Source organism: Silurus aristotelis, assembly GCF_946808225.1.
Source record: "Silurus aristotelis genome assembly, chromosome: 2".
Taxonomy (NCBI): domain Eukaryota; kingdom Metazoa; phylum Chordata; class Actinopteri; order Siluriformes; family Siluridae; genus Silurus; species Silurus aristotelis.
In genome coordinates, this window is record NC_139575.1 from 28473951 (window position 1) to 28496162 (window position 22212).

Genomic DNA, 22212 nt, shown 5'->3' on the forward strand with positions numbered 1-22212 from the left:
GGAGTTTTCAGGCTAAGATAGTCTCTCCAGACCGACCTCTGGCATGCCTAGAGCAGCTAGAGCAGTGGCCTGAAGCTGTTCTAGGGGCCACCGGGGAGGCAGCAAGTCAAACGAATCTGACAACCAGGCATGAAAAAACGCACTTCACCTGTGTTCTGAGCTGCACGGCATAGGGAGAAAGCTTCACCGATGGTGATTTTTAAATGCACGATGGTGCCAAAAGATAAACTCCCGAGAGAAATTGTTGTGAAAGGAAAGAGAAAGACAGTGAACAATGACTTTCTTGGTAGGCTACTGTTTGAATACAAGCCATGTTACAGGCACTGTCTTTCGTTAAAGCCTGTGTAAAGTTCATTAGTTTCAATGTAGGCACCTGCGGCTTATAGACAGGTGCGGCATATTTATGTTAAAAAAAAAAATCTTTGTAAAATTCAGTGGGTGCGGCTTATATTTGGGTGCGCTTAATAGTCCGGAAATTACGGTAGTTAATTTAGTCACTGTTCTAAAAAGGAACCTGGGATTGTTTGATTACGAACTACTCTCTTGAGGGCATAAGTATCGCTATTAAACAATGGTGCAGGTGTTTTTTCTCTTACCTTTTTTAAACGGATGGGGTCAATGGTGTCTAATGTGCTAGTAAGGATGGAGTCTATGTTGTTAGCCATTTTGTCAAGATCATTAGCATTTAGGGGTTTAGTGAGAAGTTGAGACAGATCGAGCAGGATACTGGTGAATCTGTCCATATGGGTCGGAACAAAAGTCCTACCAACATCCATCCAAGATGGCGGCGCAGCAGTAGCTCGCAGCGGCCTCTCCGGATTCAAAAATGGTGCTTTAACCATATTTAGCACGACCCTTCACAATACATGGACACTGCTACGGTACAGGCATCATGCAACCAACAATCTGCATGATGATCTTATCAACAACCTTCGCGACCAGGCCCCCAGACCTCGGTGTTACCTGATGCCGGTGGCCGGGAGAGGAGACGTCAAAAGCGCTGTTCGAGGAAGCGGAAGCGCGGCAAGCGGGTGGGTGTCCGTGCTAGGCTAAATGCTAACCCTAACCGGCCAGCTATCCCGTCCGTTTTTCTTTCCAACGTCTGCTCCCTGAATAATAAACTGGACTACATCCGACTCCAGCAAACCACACGGCGAGAGTTTAGAGACTGTTGCGTCTTTGTTTTCACGGAGACGTGGCTCAGCGGCAGAGTTCCGGAAGCCGCCATCCAGCTAGACGGGCTAACCGTGTTTCGAGCCGACAGAAACGCAGCTCTGTGCGGTAAGACTCGTGGTGGTGGCGTGTGTGTTTATATCAACATGGAATGGTGTAAGAACTCTGTGCTTGTTTCACGCTACTGCTCATCGCTAGTGGAGTTTGTAACTGTTAGATGCAGACCTTTTTAGTTTACATCGTCGGAGTGTACATTCCACCCAGTGCTAATGCTAAGGAGGCACTGAGTGAACTCTATGGTGCTATTAGCGACCTGCAGAATGCTCACCCCGACGGATTGTTTATTATCGCCAGAGATTTCAACCATACAAATCTCAAGACTATGCTTCCTAAACTCCATCAGCATGTGGACTTTGCAACGAGAGGAGCGAACATGCTGGATCGTGTTTACACAAACATCCCCGGCGCATATCGTGCGGAGCCCCGCCCCGATCTCGGATACTCAGACCACAGCTCTGTTATGTTAATTCCAGCATACAGACCGCTCATCAGACGCTCTAAACCGGTTCTGAAACAGGTGAAAACCTGGCCAGAAGGAGCTACTTCTGCTCTTCAGGACTGTTTTGAGTGCACTGACTGGGACATGTTTAGAAAGGCTGCAACCTACGGCGATTCCATCAACTTGGAGGAGTACCCATCATCAGTGACCAGCTACATCAGCAAGTGCGTTGATGATGTGACCATCTCCAAGACCATCACTACACGCTCCAACCAGAAACCGTGGATGACTGCAAATGTGTTCTAGGGGCCACCGGGGAGGCAGCAAGTCAAACGAATCTGATACATTTCTGGGCGGAAGCTGAGGGAGGCATTCACTGGAGACCGCTGTGCCCAGAAACACCGGGGGGTGGCAAGGTTAACAATTCGATCTTCCGAGGGGCACTGAGGAGAGGTGTGCACTGTGTGCTGAGGCCTACAACCAAAATTGGCCTTGATACTCTTTTCTTTCGAGACAGTCAAGTAGTTGCCCAGTAAACACAAGCTGTATGTCGAACATTTATCCTTCAGACAATATTTATATATATATATATATATATATATATATATATATATATATATATATATATATATATATATATATATATACACATATATATATACACATATATGTGTATATATATATATATATATATATATATACACACACACACACACACACACACACACACACACACACACACACACTGGTGATCAAAATTAGAGAACAATTTATAAACAATTTAACAATTCTAAAATAATGTCATCTTCACTGCTCAACAGTTGAAGGAGTTTTTGTCCTGTTTATACCATGCTACCAGAACACCTTTTCCACAAACTAACTAAAGCATTTCTAAAATGACGTTTCACCTGCCTCTCATTCGGACTGTCAACAGGAAAGGCGAATCATTCGTTATGCTGAAAACAACCAGGCATGAAAAAACGCACTTCACCTGTGTTCTGAGCTGCACGGCATAGGGAGAAAGCTTCACCGATGGTGATTTTTAAATGCACGATGGTGCCAAAAGATAAACTCCCGAGAGAAATTGTTGTGAAAGGAAAGAGAAAGACAGTGAACAATGACTTTCTTGGTAGGCTACTGTTTGAATACAAGCCATGTTACAGGCACTGTCTTTCGTTAAAGCCTGTGTAAAGTTCATTAGTTTCAATGTAGGCACCTGCGGCTTATAGACAGGTGCGGCATATTTATGTTAAAAAAAAAAATCTTTGTAAAATTCAGTGGGTGCGGCTTATATTTGGGTGCGCTTAATAGTCCGGAAATTACGGTAGTTAATTTAGTCACTGTTCTAAAAAGGAACCTGGGATTGTTTGATTACGAACTACTCTCTTGAGGGCATAAGTATCGCTATTAAACAATGGTGCAGGTGTTTTTTCTCTTACCTTTTTTAAACGGATGGGGTCAATGGTGTCTAATGTGCTAGTAAGGATGGAGTCTATGTTGTTAGCCATTTTGTCAAGATCATTAGCATTTAGGGGTTTAGTGAGAAGTTGAGACAGATCGAGCAGGATACTGGTGAATCTGTCCATATGGGTCGGAACAAAAGTCCTACCAACATCCATCCAAGATGGCGGCGCAGCAGTAGCTCGCAGCGGCCTCTCCGGATTCAAAAATGGTGCTTTAACCATATTTAGCACGACCCTTCACAATACATGGACACTGCTACGGTACAGGCATCATGCAACCAACAATCTGCATGATGATCTTATCAACAACCTTCGCGACCAGGCCCCCAGACCTCGGTGTTACCTGATGCCGGTGGCCGGGAGAGGAGACGTCAAAAGCGCTGTTCGAGGAAGCGGAAGCGCGGCAAGCGGGTGGGTGTCCGTGCTAGGCTAAATGCTAACCCTAACCGGCCAGCTATCCCGTCCGTTTTTCTTTCCAACGTCTGCTCCCTGAATAATAAACTGGACTACATCCGACTCCAGCAAACCACACGGCGAGAGTTTAGAGACTGTTGCGTCTTTGTTTTCACGGAGACGTGGCTCAGCGGCAGAGTTCCGGAAGCCGCCATCCAGCTAGACGGGCTAACCGTGTTTCGAGCCGACAGAAACGCAGCTCTGTGCGGTAAGACTCGTGGTGGTGGCGTGTGTGTTTATATCAACATGGAATGGTGTAAGAACTCTGTGCTTGTTTCACGCTACTGCTCATCGCTAGTGGAGTTTGTAACTGTTAGATGCAGAAGCGCCTTTTTAGTTTACATCGTCGGAGTGTACATTCCACCCAGTGCTAATGCTAAGGAGGCACTGAGTGAACTCTATGGTGCTATTAGCGACCTGCAGAATGCTCACCCCGACGGATTGTTTATTATCGCCAGAGATTTCAACCATACAAATCTCAAGACTATGCTTCCTAAACTCCATCAGCATGTGGACTTTGCAACGAGAGGAGCGAACATGCTGGATCGTGTTTACACAAACATCCCCGGCGCATATCGTGCGGAGCCCCGCCCCGATCTCGGATACTCAGACCACAGCTCTGTTATGTTAATTCCAGCATACAGACCGCTCATCAGACGCTCTAAACCGGTTCTGAAACAGGTGAAAACCTGGCCAGAAGGAGCTACTTCTGCTCTTCAGGACTGTTTTGAGTGCACTGACTGGGACATGTTTAGAAAGGCTGCAACCTACGGCGATTCCATCAACTTGGAGGAGTACCCATCATCAGTGACCAGCTACATCAGCAAGTGCGTTGATGATGTGACCATCTCCAAGACCATCACTACACGCTCCAACCAGAAACCGTGGATGACTGCAAATGTGCGTGCGCTGCTGAAACAAAGAGACTCTGCCTTCAGATCAGGGGACAAGGCGGCCTTAAAAACAGCAAGGGCCAAACTGTCTCGTGCCATCAGAGAGGCGAAGCACGCACACGCGAAGAAAATCCACAACCACTTCCAGGACAGTGGAGACACCCGGCGCATGTGGCAGGGCATCCAGGCGATCACGAATTACAAGACCACATCACCTGCTTGTGACCGTGACCCCTCCCTCCCAGATGTGCTGAACAACTTCTACGTCCGGTTCGAGGTGCAGAACAACGTGGTGGCGAGGAAGACCATCCCTCCCCCCAGTGATCAGGTGCTCTGTCTAACCACAGCTGAAGTGAGGAAAACTCTATGCAGAGTTAACCCACGAAAGTCTGCTGGACCAAACAACATTCCTGGCAGAGTGCTCAGGGAATGTGCAGAACAGCTAGCAGATGTCCTCACTGACATCTTCAACATCTCCCTGAGCAGCAACGTTGTTCCCACATGCCTCAAGACAACGACCATTGTTCCCGTGCCGAAGAAGTCTTCTGTCTCCTGCCTCAATGACTATCGTCCCGTCGCGCTCACACCCATCGTGATGAAGTGCTTCGAGAGGCTCGTCATGAGGCACATTAAGACACAGCTTCCACCCTCCCTGGACCCCATGCAGTTTGCGTATCGTCCAAACCGTTCCATGGATGATGCTATCTCCACAACCCTCCATCTGGCCCATCTGGCCCTCACCCACCTGGATAACAAATCATAATCAAAATCAAATCAAATTTTATTCATCACATACACATACATACAGGGTACGACATGTAGTGAAATGCTTTATACGATGGTCCGGCATGAGGGAATAGGATGGGGGAAAAGAAAAGGAGGCAGATAAATAAGTATAAGGTATAAGAAAAACTATATAAAATAAAATAAAAATAAATAAAATAAAATAAAAGAGTATAAGGTATAAAGATAAATAAAAAGATAATGTATGAAACAAATATACATATAAACAGTAAACAACGTGTAGTAAAAAAATGTAAACAATAGGCAATTTGTGGTGGGTTGTCCATAAAGTGTCCGTGTGCGGTATGGTGTGGTGTAAAGGTCCGTAAAGTGTCCATGTGCAATATGGTGTGGTATGAATAAAATAAAAAGCGCACTGTGCTGTGCAAGTCCAGAGTTTAAAGTGTCGTGGTGCAAACGGTGAGATATGTTTAAAGTGACGTGGTGCGAAGGTGAAATATGTACAGAGAAGTGTGATGATGGAGAGAGTGGGCCAGTTCTAGATCCTGGGTGTTTCCTGGTTTAAACACCGAATGGCCTGCGGGAAGAAGCTCCTCCTCATTCTCTCTGTGTTCGCTTTCAGGGAGCGGAAGCGTTTTCCTGAATGCAACAGAGAAAAGAGTCCATTGTTGGGATGGCTGAGGTCCTTCATAATCTTCCTAGCACTTGTCCAGCACCACGTGCTATAGATGTCCTGCAGGTTAGGGAGCTCAGTGTGGATGGTACGTTCAGCTGAACGCACCACCCTCTGGAGGGCTCGTCTGTCCTGCATGGTGCTGTTCCCGAACCAGGAAGTGATGCTACCCGTCAGAACGCTCTCAATGGTGCAAGTGTAGAAGGTCTTAAGCACCTGAGAGGGTAGTTTAAAGTCCCTTAAGCGTCTCAGATGGTACAGACGCTGCCGGGCCTTCTTCACCAGGGTGTTGGTGTGACAGGACCAAGACAGATCCTGTGTGATGTTAACACCAAGGTACCGGAAACTGTCCACTCTCTCCACTGGGGTCCTGCTGATGTTTATAGGTTGGTATGACCGCTCCCGCTTTGTGCTGAAGTCCACGATCAACTCCTTAGTCTTGCTGATGTTCAGGAGAAGGTTGTTCTCCTGGCACCATCTCTCCAGGTTTTTAACCTCCTGTAGGTAGGCCGTCTCGTCGTTGTTGGAGATCAGACCCACCACAACAGTGTCGTCAGCAAACTTGATGATGGTGGTGAAGTTGGATGTGGCCACACAGTCATGTGTGTACATTGAGTAAAGCAGGAGGCTCAGAACACAACCCTGGGGTGCGCCAGTGCTGAGGGTGAGGGTGGATGAGGTGTGTTTTCCCACCCGTACGGCTTGTGGTCTGTCTGTCAGGAAGTTAGAGATCCATTGACACAGCGGCTGGATGAGTCCCAGGACCTCCAACTTAGAGGTGAGTGTGGAGGGAATTATGGTGTTAAACGCTGAACTGTAGTCCACGAACAACATCTTTGCATAATTCCCATTTCTTTGGTCCAGGTGGCTCATCGTGGTGTGAAGAAGATGAGCAATGGCGTCCTCAGTAGAGCGGTTCTGACGGTACGCAAACTGTAGTGGGTCCAGTGTGTCTGGTAGTGATGCAGTGATGAAGTCTCTGACCAGTCTCTCGAAGCACTTCATCACTACTGAGGTCAAGGCTACAGGGCGGTAGTCGTTAAGGCAGGCGGGCTGGGGTTTCTTCGGGACAGGAACAATGGTGGACTGTTTGAAACATGAGGGGACAACAGACTGATCCAGTGAGAGGTTGAATATCTCCGTGAACACCGGTGCTAGCTGGTCAGCGCAGGCTTTCAGAACCCGGCCTGTGATGCCATCTGGTCCTGCTGCCTTCCTGGTATTCACTCTCTTGAAAGCCCTCCTCACGTCATGCTCCGAGATGGTGAGTGTGTTTACCTCTCCGGCTCTCTCGGCGTGCACGCTGGTTGTAAACAGGCATGAGGAAGATGGCGGCATGGTCCGATTTCCCAAACGGTGGACGTGATTGTGCCTTGTAGCTGTTCTTGAATGGCGTGTAACAGTGGTCCAGTGTTCTTTCGCCCCTGGTAGGGCAGGTGATGTGCTGATGAAAGTTCGATAGTGCGCGCTTGAGGTTGGCACTGTTGAAATCTCCGACCACAATGAGTGCAGCGTCCCGATGCCTGTGTCCGCTTGAGGTGGAATATAAACGGCATTGACAATGACTGAACTGAATTCCCGAGGTAGATAGAAGGGCCGACATTTGATGGTCAGTAGTTCCAGATTTGGTGTGCAGGAGCGTGAAAGAGGAACGATGCTCGCACTGTCGCACCAGTGGTTGTTCACCATCAGACACACTCCACCTCCTCTTGACTTCCCCGACTCCAGTGTTCTGTCCATGCGGTAAACCGAGAAGGACTCGGCCGGCTGGATGGCGTGGTCCGGTACCGCTGGGTTCAGCCATGTCTCGGTAAAGCAGAGAAGGTTGCAGTCCCGAATGTCTCTCTGGAACTTGACCCTTGCCCTGAGGTCGTCGAGCTTGTTCTCCAGTGACTGGACGTTGGCTAACAGGATACTAGGTAAGGGAGCGCGGTGTGCGCGTGCCCTCAGCCTGTTCCTGACGCCGGCTCGTTTCCCTCGCGGACGCCGGTACGGGTCGCGTCCTTTGTTCACCCTCAGGATCTCGCTCGGCCAGCATGGGTTCGGGTTTAAAAACGGCGAAAGGTGAGTGCATTGTACACCAATAGATATGAGTGTCTCTGTCATATCTAATGATGTCCATCTTGTGTAGATGGAAGTGTAACTACTTAAATAAAAGTATAAAATAAATAAAAAAAAGAGAAAACGTAGCCGGAGCAGTCGTCACGACTGCTCCGGCTACGGCCCCGACCTCACCGACCTCACCGACCTCACCGGCGCCATCTTGGCCCCGACCTCACCGGCGCCATCTTGAAAACCAAGGACTCGTATGTACGAATGCTGTTCATTGACTTCAGCTCAGCATTCAACACAATCATTCCTCAGCACCTGATCGAGAAGTTGAACCTTCTGGGCCTGAACACCTCCCTCTGTAACTGGATCCTGGACTTCCTGACTGAGAGACCTCAGTCAGTCAGGATCAGGAACAGCATCTCCAGCACCACCACACTGAGCACTGGGGCCCCCCAGGGCTGTGTGCTCAGCCCACTGCTGTTCACTCTGCTGACTCACGACTGTGTAGCAATGCACAGCTCGAACCACATCATCAAGTTCGCTGATGACACGACCATGGTGGGTCTAATCAGCAAGAACGACGAGTCAGCATATAGAGAAGAGGTGCAACGGCTAACTGCCTGGTGTGGAGCAAACAACCTGTCTCTGAACGTGGACAAAATGAAAGAGATGGTTGTGGACTTCAGGAGAGCACAGAGCGACCAATCTCCACTGATTATTGATGGATCCTCAGTGGAGATCGTCAAGAGCACCAAATTCCTTGGTGTTCATCTGGCAGACAACCTCACCTGGTCTCTTAACACCAGCTCCATCACCAAGAAAGCCCAGCAGCGTTTCTACTTTTTAAAAAGGCTGAGGAAAACCCACCTCCCTCCCCCCATCCTGTCCATGTTCTACAGAGGGACCATTGAGAGCATCCTGAGCAGCTGCATCGTCTCGGATCGCAAGACCCTACAGAGGATAGTGAGGACAGCTGAGAAGATCATCGGAGTCCCTCTCCCCTCTATCATGGACATTTACACTACACGCTGCATCCGCAAAGCACACAGCATTGTGGACGATCACACACACCCCTCACACACACTTTTTACACTCCTACCATCAGGAAAACGGTTCCAAAGCATTCGGGCCGCCACAACAAGACTATGCAACAGTTTCTTTCCACAAGCCATCAGGCTACTTAATACACAGAAATGAAACGGAACTTTTTGCACTACATTGTTCTGTTTATACTCACTTCTGGGATATAGTTTTTAGTTTGTATAGTTTTTACAGTTTTCTTGTACAGTACTGTATATTCAAGTATACAGTCGGTTTACTGGTCGGCGCTATATAGGGTTTTGTGTCTTGTCTTGTGTCGTCTGTCTGCACTGTCTGTCTGCACTGTTTGCACTAGGTTGCACTCGATGCACTTTATGTAACTTGTGTTGTAGCTCTATGTTGTTTTGTTTGTTGTTGTTTAGTATAGCACCAGGGTTCTGGAGAAACGTTGTCTCGTTTTTACTGTGTACTGTGTACCGCCGTGTATAGTAGAAATGACAATAAAAGCCTCTTGACTTGACTTGACCAAGTCGATAGACACGGCTAATCTGTTCTACCAGTAATGTGTACAATATAAGCTCTGTGATATCATCACTCTGAGATCAAATTACCTATATCAGTGATGTCTGCTCCGTGGGAAATTATTAATATTAGTGTGTGATTAAAACGATGAAATGAAAATTGGGTATATATTAGGGTAGTCAATGTGCAGCTTGTATAGCAGTACAGACTTACTGTACTCTAACTCAAAATACAGCCATTATTGTGAAAAAAGCTGGCAACAAAGTGAGTACGCCGTAAGTGAACATGTCAAAACTGTGTCAATATTTTGTATGAGTAACATTGTTATCCAACACTGCCTTAATCCTCCTGGGCATGGAATTCAGAGCTATACTGTTTGTTGCTGGGATCCTTAAGTTTTATTTCTATAGTATTTTCCCTTGAGACGACATACTAAAACAGTTGCTGAATTGTGAGGGGTGTACTCACTTTTGTTAGATACTGTATACTGTATATTAAACTTCATCAGAAAAACATGAGCAAGTGTGGCGGCAATAGGTCCCCTGGTCTGAGGAACATCACCAAGTACAAGACACCAGCCCCTCAGTCTGTGGAGAAACAACAACTGGCTGAAAATCTGAATGTGTTTTACTGCCGGTTTGAAAAGCACAGTCTGCTACCCCCCTTCCTGCCTTCCCTCCATTCATTTAAGGTATGTGTAGAGGATGTGAAATGAGTCTTCAGAAAACAAACATTAAGTCGGTTCCCGAGGCAGCCGACTGCGCACATTCTGCGCATATATACGGTGCTCATTCCACTCACGTTCCGCACACTTTCCAAATCTGCACATACTGTGCCGCGCATATTGTGCTCGCATGTCTATGCGAATGCTCTGCTCCTGGAGAGTCTATGAAGGGGGTTCTCTCACCCCTCATGGTTCTGGCCCCGATCTTGCTAAGGCAAAGCGGTGTGCTGGTTCCTGGGGCTCACAGATGGAGGGATTCAAGATGGGCTTGTCCCTTTACCCTTCCTCACCTGCCTGGTCCAACATTCATTTCCAAATCGGAAGCAGACCTTTCTGTGGTTTTTCCCCTTGCAACGACCGCTTTCTGTGGCCTATGTCACAACCTCCGTGGTGGGGTATGCCTTTCTTTCCGGACCTGCACACTGACCTGCACACTGGGCTAAACTCTGCCCACCTCTTCAGTTCCATCATCGTTGTACTCTAATGTAGTGGGACTGAAACAGTGTGGTTACGGGTCGATGCCCTGGGTGGATGCCCTGGGAGACTCTGAAAGGAGGCCATTGAGGTGGTCCCTCCTTTAGACAGAGTGTCTGGGTTCTACAGGGGATACTTTGTGGTTCTCAAGAAGGATGGGGGTTGCAAGGATGGGGGTTGCATCCTATTCTGGATTTACACTCCTTGAACCGCTCGGTAAACTGGCTTAGATTCAGGATGCTCACCCTCAAGCAGGTCGTGTCTCAGATCAGGTCAGAGGACTGGTCTGTCACGATAGATCTAAAGGTTTGAAAAGCACAGTCTGCTACCCCCCTTCCTGCCTTCCCTCCATTCATTTAAGGTATGTGTAGAGGATGTAAAATGAGTCTTCAGAAAACGAACATTAAGTCGGTTCCCGAGGCAGCAGACTGCGCACACTCTGCACATATATACAGTGCTCATTCCACTCACGTTCCGCACACTTTCCAAATCTGCACATACTGTGCCGCGCATATTGTGCTCGCATGTCATGCGTATATTGACAATTGGTTGATATTAGCTCGATCAGAGATTTTGGCAGTCCGGCATTGAGATGCCGTCCTCGCTTGTATGAAGGAGCTGGGGTTAGGCATACTGTAGGGCTCTACCGTCATGTGGGCACAGCTGTCTCCCGCTCGGATCAAGGCTATTCTCATGGCAGTCAAGAGAGTGAGAGAAGGCCAGTCACTCACTATGAAGCAGTTTCAGAGGCTGCTGGGGTTCATAGCAGCAGCATCCAGTGTGATTCCACTTGGCCTCCTGCACATGAGACCACTCCAGTGGTGGATCAGAGACAAAGGGTTCTCCTGCAAAGGCAACCCACTCTGCACCATCAAGGTCTTGGGGTGAGCTCTTCGAGCCTTAGATGTGTGAAAAGAACCTGCTTTCCTGTCACAAGGCTCCGTTCTGGGAGCACCTTGTTGTCGCATACTACTAAATGGATGCGTCCCTCACGGAGTGTGGGGCAGTCATTAATGGGGTCCATCTCACTTGGCACATAAACCCCCTGGAGAGGCTAGCCATGCTTCTTGATTGGAAGCACTTTCTGCCAGACCTGAGGAATCACCCAAACAAGGATGGGTTCCCTTTTGAGTCTGGTTCCTATCAAAGTTTCTTCCTCATAACATCTAAGGGAGTTTTTCCTTGCCATGGCTTGCTCATCAGGGATAAATGCACACCATTCACCTTAACTCTTAAAATTCTGTAAAGCTGCTTTGAGACAATGTCTGTTGTGAAAAGCACTTTAGAAATAAATTTGACTTGACTTGACTCCACTCGAAATGTGGCGGCCTGGTCTATTCAGAGCTTGGACAATGTTGTGGGCAAAGCATTTTGACGAAGAGTCTTGCGTTATCTCCCCATTGCTCTTCTCCCTGTACACAAATGACTGCACCTTTTTAAACCCCTTGTGTCAAGCTCTTGAAGGTTGCGGAGGACACTACAGTCATCAGCTTTATCCAGGATGAAGATGAGCCTGCTAACAACCAGGACATTAAAGAGCTGGCTGTCTGGTGCAATCACCATAAACTTTAGCTCAGCATGGACCCCCCCCCCCCCCCCCCCCCACACACACACACACACACACACACACACACACCGTCATGAACAGCACTGTAGCAACAGTGGAGTCATTCAAGTTTCTGGGTACCACCATCTCTTAGGACCTGAAGTGGGACAAAGCTATTTCTGATTTTGATTCCAATAACAACTCCAAGCACACCACCAAGATGACAACTGCCTTGCTGTGGAAGCTGAAGGTGAACTTGATGGAGTGGCTAAGTATGTCACATCAGCACTTAAAACCGGATCATGTTTTTAGAGCCTTGTATACTTTGTACAATTATGAATATGTGGCCACATACATCTCAAGTTTTCTTAACACTGCTGGGCTGGACCTGATCTCTAGCAACAATGAGAGGGCCTAGTGTGTCTCTTGAATGTTTGGAAATAACTAATCATTCATTATTTCTGAAAGACACATTCATTTTCCTCTTGTTATGTATGCAACACACTATGGAATTTGAATTATATGAATGTTTAATTTGACCAAGAAAATATATAAATTGACTTTATTTTCATTCAAACAAACCCCTTTTACATAAACAACAGCTCTACACACTCTGGGTGCTTGGACAGTTACAGTATCCTATACAGAGCTATGACATGTTTTCAGTTATTGTCTTTGGATCCAATTAGCTGCAGATCAAGCATTATTGCATGGTGTTGAACCATAGAGTGTAAAATAAGAATCCAACCTTCCCTGCTCCAAATTAACCCACTTAATGCTGACAGGACTCTAGTGGAGAGTTGCAGTTTCCCAGCTTCTCAAGAAACATAAATGTATCTAATAACACACTTACATTCGCACTGTTTTTTTTTTAAGGACTCCCTTTTTACTGCTTCTTTATAAAAAAGTGTGATGTTTGTTTCAGTCAAAAACAATTATTTGAATATATCTGTTGATTACGTTTCTTGTTTTGTTTTACATTTCATGCCTCAATCTTTTCCTAGCATCTTGTTTAAAGAATTCTGCTATAATAATCACTGTACTTTAATTATTATTAAAGAATTTCTATATTGTGTTTGTTCTTCTGATCTTCACCAGCTTTGTATACCCTTAATGCAAAGCTGTAGGGTAATTGATGGAAGCTACTGGGGCCCGCCGAAATTCCCCAGTGTCCTCTGGGTTCAGGGTTGAAGAGCTGCAGCAGAATCCTTGGTCCTGATCTCTCATTAATAAGAGCAGGCAAACCTCAACTGAATCAGGAACACTTGATTTTCAGGACAATGCATAGCCTATTCCTGGTTTAAAGTAGTCAACATATTTATGATATTTATAAGAGTTCAAGATAAAAAAAAAAAAACTACTTCGAACCATTTCCTCTTTCAACTATAAGGCTAGTTGTGATTGCTTTTGATTGTGCGTGGAGACTCAAAATACTGCAAATAAGACACTGATATTGAGCAAGTTCAGCAGAGGAAAATTTTCTAATGAGGAGTGTAGAATGATTGAATGCAGAATTGAAGTGAGCATTTATATGGCAATATAATATATAAATGGTCTCCCTCGTGTATGATTTATTATGCAAAAAAAATTCAATTAATAAGAAATCAAGTAATAGAAGTTTATTTTCAATATTCTAGTCCAGCTAAACTGTAGACAAATTGTAGACTGCTTAACAATAGAGTTTAATGCCAATGCAGCTATTCAATGATCTACTGTATAATGAGAGACATGAATCTGGTCCTTATTTTTCATAGATTTTTACAAATGAAATTTATTAGATCATTTTTTTTAATTTCTTAGACAGAGTGGGCAAAATCCAAGGTCACCACAGGCCAACTCCAATGGCTTTTATTGTCATTTCCACCATTTGCAGATGGTACAGTGGACAGTAAAAGGAAACAACATTCTTCCAGGACCAAGGTACTGCATAAAACAACATAGACCTTCATAAAACTAACTAACAATACAGAATTGTGTATACACTGTTTCAAAAGTAGTTTAAAAAATGGCGCATAAGGTTATTTAGTTAAGTTTTGTTTCTATAACAATCCAGTCTCTATGAACTATGAAATTAGATTATAGTTGTTTTCCTGCAGGTTAGATACATTCTTACACCTGTCATATTTATCTAACATCAACACCAAATTATACTCTTCTCTCCTGAGACAGTTAAGTAGTTGCCCAGTAAAGGCAAGCTGTAAAAAACATATATTAGTATAATATTATTTAAATGCCCACTCCTGGAGCTTGGAGCCAAAGCAAAGCAAATGCCCAGCATTTGTCCTTAAGATAATACTAATAATGTAATTTTATGCATTAATAACTTAGTGCTAGTACACATGTTTGTTTATATATTTAAATATATAAAAGAACAAAAAGTGATCATCACTTTAGACATTATTGTATGTTGGTGCAAGAGTCTCCAGTCTTTTCTAGTGAAAGTGTCATATGTTAGTTTGAATATTGAATATCATGATCAGTTGATTAAACTGGTGAAAACATAGGCTCCTAGGCTCTTGAGAGAAAGAAGCTTAAGTTGATGTTAATCAGCACCTATTTTTAGATGTTTTTTAGGTGTCATTACCACACTTGTAAAGAAAAAACACTAGAGTATATAACCCAGAAGAGTATAAAAGTGTCACACTGCATCTAATTATCTTTACATGAGGTACCTGAAAAGTCAAATTTACTCTGTTTCTTATGTCAATATTTTGTGTTTTGTTCTTATTCATTTTCTAGTTTTTCACAAACAATATTTGCAAAGTTCTGTAAGAATGAATATGAGCCGGGATGCATTTGAAGATGCCTTTATAAAGAATTTTATATCGGTTGGATTAGGTGTCATAATTACTTACATCAATGGAATCTTTGTGTTTGCTTTTTTTAGAACTCCAATTTTTTACACTGACCCAAGATATATCCTTTATATTCACCTAGTTATCAATGACATGATTATGCTTTTTGTATCAGTCACTTTGCAAGTTGTTGTGTACTCTGTACCACTTATCAATGTTACAATATGCTGTTTTCTCCTTCTTTTGGGCTTGGCAACCTCAGAAAACACAGCACTGAATCTGGCTGGAATGGCCTTGGAGCGCTACATTGCCATCTGCAAGCCACTGCATCACCCTCAGCTCTGCACAGTAAAAAGAACTTACATTTGCATTAGTTTGATATGGCTTCTTACCATTTTAACTGCACTGACAGACATCATCATTGTCTTAATAAAACAACCCATAGGTTTTTTCTTAACATCAACTATGTGCTATAGCAAGAACATTTTTAACTCAAATGAGCACCTCATCAAAGCAATATTTATGCAGTCAGTAAATTTATCAAGTGTGTGGATTATGCTAGTTTTTACTTACTTTAAGGTTTTTCAGGCAGCTAATGCTGCAACTATTGATCAGGGTAAGGCAAGAAAAGCCCGGAACACTATCCTACTACATGGCATACAGCTCCTTCTCTGTATGCTTGCTTATATCACACCACTTATTACATATTTTTTCTTAGAATTGTTTCCTAAATATAGAAGTACAATTCTGTTCATCTTTTATATAATATCTAACGTAATTCCAAGACTACTTAGTCCACTTATTTACGGAGTCCGTGATCAAAAAATGTTTAAATATGTCAGCAGATATTTGACATTTAGGCAGTTTAGCACACAAAATGGACTAACATGCAAGGAACCAAAGTCTTAGCACAAATTTACATCAAGCCAAATAATATGAAATACCATGATATATCTTACTGTTAAGATAAATTTTACTGTTGAGATAAAGCCTTTTAAGGGATGTGTTAAATGACAGTACCATGGAACTCTAGCTATTTCCTAACATATAATCATATTTAATTAAATGTGCACATATGGCACTTAAACATGTCTAGTTTGTATAGAAATTTATACTGCATGTTTCTACTAAGAATAGTATGAATACTAATAATAGTATTTTTAGTTTTCTAAAATGGTTAAGAAAGAGTTATAATACACTTGGCAATGCAAACCTAAGGACAGATCTAAACCATGCACACACATATATATATATATATATATATATATATATATATATATATATATATATATATATATATATATATATATATGTGTGTGTGTGTGTGTGTGTGTGTGTGTGTGTGTGTGTGTGTGTGTGTGTGCATAAAAGACAACCTATATTATTCAACCTATACCACTTATAAAGTTTAATTTATGGATGAATGGCACAGCTAACATTTTAATTGTTTATAGTTAGTGAAATGTATGTGATACAGTTCCTGTTATTATTTACATTATAGAAATAAACAAACAGGATCCTCTTATCCTCTCTCTCAAAAACACTTGTTATTTTACAGATAAACTGGAAAGCATTTATTCATCTGTCTTGAAGACTTTTACATGGTAGACAACTTCACAACTTTGCATCGAACTTACAAAAAGTTAAAGTGTCACAAATGTGTCACTGTCACAAATGTGACAGTGACACATTTGTGAACCCTGTCATACTTTTACTTAAGACATATTATGCAATAAATTAAGCAAATAAGATTAAGGTTATAAGTTTACAGTACATACACCTTGAAGAATCTGCAAAATGTTAATAGATTCAATTTTGTTTATTGTCATTAAATTACTATACAATAAAAGGCATCATAAACAATATTTTTTTATTTATGCATTGAAAAGATTATTTCACAAAGCAAATGTTTATATATGGTCCACAAGACACAACGAAATTTTGGCACATACATATATAAATATTTTTGACGATTACAATTATTACATGTATTAGATTTTTAATAGTATTACCTCGATAATCATTGACTGTTTTTATGTTTTGTGATAGTTGACATGTTTATGAGTCCCTTGTTTGTCCTGAGCACTTAAGATGCCAATTTTTCTTAGGAAAAAATTGTTGATGAATTGCACACTATTTGGATTCCAGCATCTTCTGCATGTTTGATGACTTTCCAACAGTGGTTACATGAATTTGAGCTCCATCCATTGTGATGTATTGTAATGTATAATGTTTTTTTGAGAATCAATAAATGTTTTTAACCTTTTGTAATAGTTGTCCCTTAGTTGTCCTAAGTGATGAATCACAAAATTATTAAGCCATGTTTGAAAAGAGGTAAAAAATGCAAAAGAAGATAGAAAACCAGATGATGATGATGATGATGATGATGATGAACCAATAAAACATTTAAAGTTCAAGATAATAACACAATATCAAGAATCAGTTACATGTAACCTTTTAAAAAGGTTCATTTGCATAAATTAACTCATTGTCTTGTGGACTATTTTAATTTAATAATTTTTTATTGTATAGCCCTTTTAACAATAAACATTGTCTCAAAGCAGCTTTACAGAGATAATGTGGTGATAAAGAATAAATAAGATGGTTCTTTATGTGTAAGTTTGTCCTTGATGAGCAAGCCAATGGTGGCTGTGGCAAAGAAAAACTCCCCGAGATGGCATAAGGAAGAAACCTTGGGAGGAACCAGACTTAAGGGGGAACCCATTCTCCTTTGGGTAGCACCAAATGTCCATTTATTACAGATAAACGATGTTGAGCTGTGCAGTGATGGTGATCAGATTAAAACAGTAGTCCTGAATCAGTGTAGCAGACTGTTGACATTAACTACAGTCCAAATCCAAATCCCCAAAGCTCCTGTTCTTACTCTGTAATTTCACGAATCCCCAGGAAGTTGATGAGAAACCATCCCCAGCTGCACAAAGTGGCCTCCAATCAAAGAAAACACTATCAAGTGTCAGGCCTGGACGAAGCGGGCAGATCCGAGGAGAGGGGCAGGAACAGTGGTCACTGGAACCTCAAAAGCATGTTTATTTGTAAACAGCTGCTGTGTAAAGTAGTATTCAGCACAATCCTGAATAAAAAACAAATGTAATATTTATTATCTGTCTGTTCATAATAATAATTATTATAAATTATTAACAGATTCTGCAAGTTGTATGTAAACATATATTCTCACATTTTATTTGTCACATACACATACATACAGGGTACGACATGCAGTGAAATGCTTTGTACGACTGTCCGGGATGAGGGAATAGGATGGGGAGAAGGAATAAAACAAAGAAATAAGAAGGCAGATAAATAAAGACAATAAACTATGTAAAATATAAAATATATAAAGATAAAGATATATATAGGAAAAATTGTATATACAGGGTATGTTTATGGATACTAGGTATGCTAATGTACAGTAAACAATAATCACATAGGCTGGTTGATGTGATCGTCCTTAAAGTAAACGTGTGTGGTATGGTGTGGTATAAAGTATAAAGTTCTCTCTGTGTTTGCTTTCTGGGAGCGGAAGCGTTTCCCTGACCACAACAAAGAAAAGAGTCCATTGTTGGGATGGCTAAGGTCCTTCATAAAACTTTCTGGCTCTGGTCCGGCACCACGTGCTGTAGATGTCCTGCAGGTTAGGGAGCTCGGTGTGGATGGTATGTTCAGCTGAACGCACCACCCTCTGGAGGGCTCGCCTGTCCTGCATGGTGCTGTTCCCAAACCAGGAAGTGATGCTACCCGTCAGAACGCTCTCAATGGTGTAAAAAGTCTTTAGCACCTAAGAGGGTAGTTTAAAGTCTCTTAAGCATCTTAGATGGTACAGACACTGCCGGGCCTTCTTCACCAGGGTGTTGGTGTGACAGGATCAAGACAGGTCCTGTGTGATGTGAACATCTAGGTACCGGAAACTGTCCACTCTCTCCACTGGGGTCCCGTTAATGTTAAACAGTTGGTATTTTCTTCGTGCTGAAGTCCACTATCAACTCCTTAGTCTTGCTGACGTTCAAGAGAAGATTGTTCCCCTGGAACCATCTCTCCAGGTTTTCAACCTCCTGTAGGTAGGCCATCTCGTCGTTGTTGGAGATCAGGCCAACCACAACAGTGTCGTCAGCAAACTTGATGATGGTGGACTTGGAAGTGGCCACACAGTCGTATATGTACAGTGCGTACAGCAGGGGGCTCAGAACACAGCCCTGGGGCGCTCCAGTGCTGAGGGTGAGGGTGGATGAGGTGTGTTTTCCCACCTGTACAGCTTGTGGTCTGTCTGTCAGGAAGTTAGAGATCCATCGACACAATGGCAGGGTAAATCCCAGGACCTCCAACTTAGAGGTGAGTGTGGACGGAATTATGGTGTTAAAAGCTGAACTGTAGTCCACAAAGAGCATCTTTGTATAATTTCCTTTTCTGTAGTCCAGGTGGTCCATTGTAGTGTGGAGGAGATGAGCAATGGCATCCTCAGTAGAGCGGTTCTGACGATATGCAAACTGTAGAGGCTCCAGATTGCAGCAATAAAGTCTCTCAAAGCACTTCATCACTACTGAGGTCAAGGCTACAGGGCGATAGTCATTAAGGCAGGCGGGCTGGGGTTTCTTCGGGACAGGAACAATGGTGGACTGTTTGAAGCATGAGGGGACAACAGACTATTCCAAAGAGAGGTTAAATATCTCAGTGAACACAGGTGCTAGCTGGTCAGCGCAGGCTTTCAGAACCCAACCTGTGATGCCATCTGGTCCTGCTGCCTTCCCAGTATTCACTTTCTTGAATGCCCTCCTCACGTCATGTTTCGAGATGGTGAACCTGTTTACCTCTCTGGCTCTCTCGGCGTGCATGTTGGTTGTGCTACTTGCACCACTAGCGTGGTTAGCTGCAGCCTCGAAACGAGCGTAAAAGATGTTTAGCTCATCTGTCAGAGAAGTGTCCGCATTCACCATTCTAGAAGATGGTGTTCTGTAGTCCGTGAAGGTTGCATGGTCTGATTTCCCAAACAGTGGATATGATTGTGCCTTGTAGCTGTTCTTGAATGTTGTGTAACAGTGGTCCAGTGTTCTTTCGCCCCTGGTAGGGCACGTGATGTGCTGATGAAAGTTGTTGAAATCTCGTACCACAATGGGCGCAGCTTCCCAATGCTGTGTTTGGTGAAGTGTTAGTGTCTTGTGTAAATCCCATACTGCAGTGTCCATGTCTGCTTGAGGTGGAATATAAACGGCACTGACTTCGCCACTGAATTCCAGAGGTAGATAAAAGGGCCGACATTTGATGGTCAGTGGTTCCAGATTTGGTGTGCAGGAGCGTGAAAGGAGAATTATGCTCGTGCTGTCGCACCAGTGGTTGTTCACTATCAGACACACTCCACCTCCTCTTGACTTCCCCGACTCCAGTGTTCTGTCCATGCGGTAAACCGAGAAAAACTTGGCCGGCTTAATGGCGTGTTCCGGTACCACTGGGTTCAGCCATGTCTCGGTGAAGCAGGGAAAAAAATGGCAAAAGGTGAGTGCATTGTACACCAATAGATATAAGAGTGTCTCTGTCATATCTAATGATGTCCATTTTGTGTAGATGGAACGGTAACTAAGTAAATAAAAGTATAAAATAAACAACAAAGGAGAAAACGTAGCCGGACCAGTTGTGACGGCAGCGGACCTTACCGGCGCCATCTTGCTGAACAAGATTTATATGATCTGTAGCCAAATATATATATTTTTTTATTTACATATTTGGACAAATGTACACCTTGGTACACGGTTCCCACCTCTCCACAGTGACTTCAGAAGACCGGTTCATTAACCCTGCCAACTTTTGGTGTTTTGGGGCACTGCAGTCTCCAGCAAGTGCCTCCCTCAGCTTCTGCCCAGGAACATAGTAGATTTGGGGGGCTCGCTGCCATTAAGGGGGCCTCTAGAACAGCTTCAGGGCATCACTCTAGTTGCTCTAGGCATGCCAGAAGTCTCAAAAGACTGATCCTTTTAGCAGGCTATTTAGCAGCCTGGAAACTCCTGCCAAACGTGTTTTAAAGGTTTCAGTGTACTGTAGAAAAAAGCTACAAGATTTAGTTTGTGTCTATGCCGGCCAGAAGGCCAGGCAATATCAAAGACTGTTAGGTATGATGGCAACTGTGTCCAACACTTGGCCTCCTGCACGAGACCCCTGCAGTGGTGGCTACGGACAAGAGGGTTTTCCTGGAAGTGCAACCCGCTTCACATGGTCAAGGTCATGCAGCGATCCTTGAGGGTCTTAGACATCTGGTAAAAACCTGGGTTCCTTTCACAGGGCCCCGTGTTGGGAACTACTTGTAATTGTGTAACCTTAAAGACAGATGCCTCACGGGCTGGGAGAGGTCATGAGTAGCCGCTCCACCCTGGGTCTCTGGAACTGCCTGGAGATGCTGGCCATGCTTCTAGAAATGAAACAGTTCTTCTTAAATGAGGGGCCATCATTTACTGGTCCATACGGACAACACATCCATGTTTTTTTTACATCAAGCACCAGGGTGTCTGCACTCTCGCCTTCTCTTCAAGCTGGCACAACAGATCCTCCTGTGGGCCCAAGGGAAGCTGCTCTTACTGAAGGCAGTATACAAGTATACTAAAAGTATTTAAAAAAAAAAGTTGCATGTCTATATATTATAATATAACATCAGCATATAGCATCAGATATAAATCTTTGAACAGACTTTGTGACAAGGGCACCTCTCTAAGGGGTTTTAGGCAGCAATTTTAACAATTATTAGGCTTTCTATATTGGAAGCTGAAAAACGGGCAAAAGGGCATTTGACAAGCGGAAAATTGTGATGGTTAGATAACTGGGTGAAAGCATCCCCCAAATGCTAGGTTTGTGGAAAGCTAGTAGAATTCAGTAGTTAGTACCCACATATAGTGAGTGAAGAAAAGCCCATTAAGGCCAAATTACACAGAAGAGCTAGGATAACATGCCATGAAACACTGCAAAATTTGTTCAGGAATGGTTTGAGGAACATGAATGTTACGTGCCGCAAAAGCACGTATGATTATATAGTTTTGCTTCTCTTTCTGCCCTTTGTTTTCCTGTCATCTTGCCTTTCCTTGAAGATGCCAGTTCCTTTTATTGGGGCACTATGGGGATCTGCCACACCCTTAAAGAATTGAAGCGCCATCGCGGGTAACCCT

The 22212-nt window shown here is 43.6% G+C and overlaps 2 protein-coding genes across 2 annotated transcripts in view; both read left to right on the forward strand.

Moving 5' to 3' along the window:
• The window catches only part of LOC310722084 (uncharacterized protein), a gene marked incomplete at its 3' end in the record, with an annotated part of 125147 nt that overhangs the window by 79307 nt on the left and 23628 nt on the right, over nucleotides 1-22212 (forward strand). The window lies entirely within an intron of this gene.
• On the forward strand, nucleotides 15032-15961 carry LOC310737382 (odorant receptor 131-2-like; the record flags this gene model as incomplete). The annotated part of the gene is made up of 1 exon (XM_083561688.1): nucleotides 15032-15961. The coding sequence occupies one exon, from the start codon at nucleotides 15032-15034 to the stop codon at nucleotides 15959-15961; it is 930 nt and encodes a 309-aa protein (XP_083417814.1).